The sequence below is a fragment of the Ziziphus jujuba genome, chromosome 1, assembly GCF_031755915.1.
Source record: "Ziziphus jujuba cultivar Dongzao chromosome 1, ASM3175591v1".
Classification (NCBI taxonomy): domain Eukaryota; kingdom Viridiplantae; phylum Streptophyta; class Magnoliopsida; order Rosales; family Rhamnaceae; genus Ziziphus; species Ziziphus jujuba.
In genome coordinates this window covers 19,208,002-19,212,900 of record NC_083379.1, presented here as the reverse complement: position 1 = coordinate 19,212,900, position 4,899 = coordinate 19,208,002, and the positions used below count along the sequence as shown (strand labels likewise).

At 33.9% G+C, this 4,899-nt stretch overlaps 1 protein-coding gene across 1 annotated transcript; it reads right to left on the bottom strand.

Moving 5' to 3' along the window:
* Nucleotides 1–714: 714 nt before the first annotated feature.
* Nucleotides 715–4,373, bottom strand: LOC107409092 (uncharacterized). Its single transcript, XM_048467355.2, has 5 exons — nucleotides 3,864–4,373; nucleotides 3,156–3,219; nucleotides 2,797–2,961; nucleotides 1,831–1,896; nucleotides 715–1,674 (listed from the first exon to the last, which is right to left on the bottom strand). The coding sequence occupies exons 1-5, from the start codon at nucleotides 4,136–4,138 to the stop codon at nucleotides 1,483–1,485; spliced, it is 762 nt and encodes a 253-aa protein (XP_048323312.2). The 5' UTR covers nucleotides 4,139–4,373; the 3' UTR covers nucleotides 715–1,482.
* Nucleotides 4,374–4,899: the final 526 nt, after the last annotated feature.

Here is a 4,899-nt window from a genome sequence, read left to right as displayed (position 1 = left end):
TGTAAACGATCCAAATTTTTTTATATAATTGGGAGGGGGGAAAAAAAAAACACATATAAAAAATATATAATTTTTAAGGTTCGGTTTAGAATGGATTTTTCAAATTAAAAAACGATCTAAACCAAATCAAATCAATTTTTCAAAAAATCATCCAAACATATCCAATTTAATATTGATTAACCAATTCAATTATATTGAATTAGATCTGATCAGTTTTTTTAACACCTCTACTTGCGTGAGATTATGATATATATATATATATATATATATATGAATCGTTTACAATTTACTTGCAAGTTTCCTTGGGTGTGGAAACTGACTTTTGGAAGAATTTCAACAAACAATAACTCGGGCACGCCTAAAACATGCTATAAAAAGTATAAACTATAGCTTAATTTCATTGGTTAGTCTAATAATTTATCTATAAATAAAAACATCCAAGTCAAAGTCATCCTTCGATCGAAAAAAAGAAAGTCATCCGTTTGCATATCACATGGCAATTTCGTATATCAGTTTTACTTGATTTCTACCTCACATGCTTTGCTTTTTAGACTTGCGAATTCCTTTCTTTTCTTTTCTATTCTTTTCTTCCTGTTTTCCTGTTTGGTCTCTCTGTGTAGTCCAAATACTGGGCTCATATAAATGCTTATATGAAGAGGGTTATATGTGTGTGTGAATTTTCTTAGCCAATCCATCCGACATATGTTCAGATCATGCCAGGAAACAAATAAACACTCATGACCATGAGCACTTTTTTTGTGCGGTCTATTGTTGTGCCTAAAGTCTAAAGAATTCCAAGTGTAAATGATAATGACCGAGACTTACAAGTTACATATGCGGTTCCAACCTTTTTGCTTTATAGATACTTGTAGCAATATCAGAAAACAACATCAGAAGCTCTAGAAATGCAGGCAGGCGTAGCCTCTGTCTTCCACAGCTTCCCCTTCGTCTCGAAACTTAAATATAGATGCCTACCCACCTTTGAATGCTTTGTTCCCAAACAACACCGTATTAACAAGGAGTAGGCATACACTGAGAAGCAAACATAAAAATTGTGGACAGTGAATGAGTAACAAATAAAAATTTAATTTGTTAATAATCACTAATAAATACAGAGAAAACTGGGGATGTTCTAAACACACCCCACCCCACACCCACCCACCCCCCCACAAAACAAAAAAGTGTATAACACAGTTATCTTAATGCACATCACCAAAATACATCCTCCATCCAAATAATTTCAAGACCTATCACATTCTCGATCTGTAAGAATAGTGACCCACAGGTCATGCAGCCAAAAGGAGCTCTACTTCTAGAGGCTACAGCTGATTCCAGAATAAAAAAAGCTGATCTGATCAAGATGCTTAACGACTCTCCATTGGATTAAACACCGATAGGCAAGTCAATATGCTGTAGGCACCATGATATGCAAGAATGGATGACTGAGTTCACAAATTGCCAAAGTTTTCCAATTTCTCAAGTTCAAGAATGATCAGTAGCATCTGTACTTTTCTGTGTGCTGTGAAGTTCAGGGGACATAGGTGAAACAAGAGGAGGTGGCTGCAGCTGAAAGAATGATTTTCCCCCTTCAGGAAAGCCCCCTATGCATATTGTATCACCCCGACCATGCCAAATGCCATCTTGGACATTGTTCATTTCCAATGTTCTGGATTCCTGTTTCATATTAACCAATACTAAGTTTCTGGCAATAACAAAAATGTGGAGCAAGTTTTAATGCTATATTCTACTTTCACCAGTTGAGACCCTTCATTTAATGATGACAAAGGTGTTATAAAATACTTTAGGTATAGGTTATGCAAAGAAAATGACCTGACATAATGTGCAGCACGGGCAGATAAGATGGAAGATGCATTCATCCAACGTACTATCACTACCCTGTAAACAATTATTTTTCCCACAATGTTAGTATAATTCAAGTATAACAGCAAAAGGTATAACATACAGAAGGATGGTTTTTTCATCCTCTTTTTTTTTTTTTTTTTAAGAAAATATTTGTACATGCTATTATAGGCTTCTTGATAAGCAGATAAAATGTCAAACAAATCTCAATGACTCAGTCCAATACCTTGTATGTCAACAAAAGATTATAATCAATAAAATCTTTGAAGTAAAAAAAGAAAATAAAACAAATTATAAATTAAAAATAAATGAATAATTTCTATTTCAATTGAACAGAAACTAGAATAGTGAGAGACAAAATGCTCCACGTTCATGTACCAGAAAATAGTGAAAAAAACCAGCAGTGGAGAAAACAAATATATACAGTTTTGAGAAACAAGGCAATGTCATTACTTGTTTTAAAATCATATAATTAAAGGCTAAGTACTAAACACAATCAAAGTCAGTAATTGTTAAGTGATTCAATTGTTAAAACATCACTTAAAGGTCAAGTAAGTCAATTGTTATGCACAACAAAGTGATTGAATCTTAAAATATCTCCAAACACCCCAAATTGTAGTTCACAAATTAGGTATTTATAGATATACAGATTATGCATCCCAGAGTGACTAAGTTCACCGTTTGCAAATATATATACATATACAATGTCTTCTTAACCTCCAGCATAGATAGCAATCCACTATCAACCCCCTACCCTCAACCTTCTCTGTTTTACAAAAGCTTATAAACCCTATCTTGGGAGCATGATTAGCCATGAGTGAAAAATGGAAGTGTAAGACAATTTTAAAATTTAAAAACCAGAAAAAAGGCTACCACTTGTCACATTATCCTTCAGTAAGAAATTAAGCACAGTGGTAGAGCGAAGAAATAGCTCACCTTGATGTTAAACTTCTTTTTTATCTGCGTACGGAAAAATCCAAGATATGTTGCTATTGAAATGGTAAAAGCAACAGCCAAATATAGAAAGCAGTTTCGTCTGGTGACGATGAAAGCAATGCAATTGAAAAGAGCACCAAAAGCAAGAACGAAGTAAGCAGTTCCCTGGAAATTAGATAAGAGAAATTATAAATGCCCGTGACCAGCTTTTATTTGTTAGAAAAGACAATTGCATAACCAAAATCAGTGAAAGCAAATAGCCGAATCAATTCATAATTACATATTTTTAACACAAGCAATTCCAATTTCATACTTGTTCAGCTATTACTTTCAAGTTATCATTTATAGCCAAAAATTACCTGTAACAAACAAGAACCAAAACCAGCTCGTCTCATGTTCTTGCCAAATCTGTAGCATGGACAACTGCAACATCAAGTAAATTAAGTTGTAAATGCCAAATGAGAACCTTAATTTAAGACCTAGTCAAACAAGTAGGAAACAACTATTCAAATTAATTATAAAGCCCAATTTCTAATCATAACAATTAAGTAATTGGTAATGCACGAGTCAACACACTTCAAAAATAAATAAATAAAAAGGAAGATATGTTTACATCATCAACAAAACCCACACTCTCAGTCTCTTTCCATCCAAAATTAAAAATAAAAATAAAAATGAAAAAATAAAAGTAGTTCAGGGCCCTGAAATCAGAGAAGAAATTTTCTTCATAGTAACTAAGAACCACACCAATCATTATAATCATTTTCCGAATCACTCAAAAACTTGGATACTAAAAAACAAAAGCAAAGGAAAAAAAAAAAAAAAAATATTCCGCCGGCAAATACTATAAAATAGACGCGCCGAAAAATTTTATTCCAATAGTAGGAAATTAACCAAAAAATTAGAAACTAAACACGTATCTGAAGTAACAATGTCAATTTTCACCCAGAATTACAACGGCCTTTTTCCGGAAAATTTGAAAAAAAGGAAAAGAAAAAAAAATCTGAGTTGACAAAAAGAGGCAAGGAAAAAAAAAAAAAAAAAAAAGCCAGAGAGAGAGAACTGACCAAGCGGATTCGAGAGCTACACGGCGGTCATCGAAGCAATCGAGAAGTTCACCTTCCCACATCCTAAGGACTCCTCCGAAATCCGCTCCCTCACCGCCGTCATCTCCTCCTTGGACGCTTTCGAGCTTCCTCCATTTTCCTTCCGTCTGCAAAGCCACCGTGGAGCAAAGCATATCGAAATCTAGCACCGCCATTCCCTCCAAAAGACTTTCTTTCTCTTCCTCCTTCATATCCACAGCAACCACCACCTTCTCTTGCCTCTCCAAATCAGCCATTGCCAAACCAAAAAATTAATAATAATAATAATAATAAAGAGGCTAGGGTTTCGCTTTGCTTTACTCTCTGGTTTCTCTTTCTCTTGGTTTTTCCTTCTTACAGGCGCCTTTTTTTTTTTTTTTTTTTTTTTCGGTTCGTATGCGTGTTCTTCTTCCTTGGAGTATAATCAATGTAAATTGGCAAACATCTCGTTTTTATGGATCCAACTATTATCGTATTAAATAAATTAAAATTCTGTTTTTTTTTTTTTTTTAAATAAAAAAAAGTTATTGAAGTGTCACGAGGGTAGTGACGAATTGGGTCTGTTCGGGTTGGCGCCTAATAATTGAGATTGTGGGGCCCAATGGTGGCCGGTCCTAATTTCTTGATGATGGACGGTTTACCTATTGCCACGCTGTCACAGAGATATAGGTACATATTTCGGATTTACCGGTTGCCTCTTTGCCAATTTAACGGTCAAATATTTTGGTTGATAAAAAAAAAAAATCCATTTCTTACCGGCAGCAAATAAGCAAAAATATCTAAAATGCAAACCGTTCAACAATATTTAGCCAAAGCTAAACCAAACATGTTTAGTGGTTGAGAAAATATGGGGTTGCAAATTTGATTCACGTTACGTTACAGATTTCCTTTTATAATTTTTAAACTCTAAGAACTCAGAATAGATATATCTGAGTTCCATTTCAAGCCAAAAATCAATCAATTAGTGAAAATTATTTAACCCCCAAAAAAAAAAAAAAAATTTGTCCATATTGCTTAT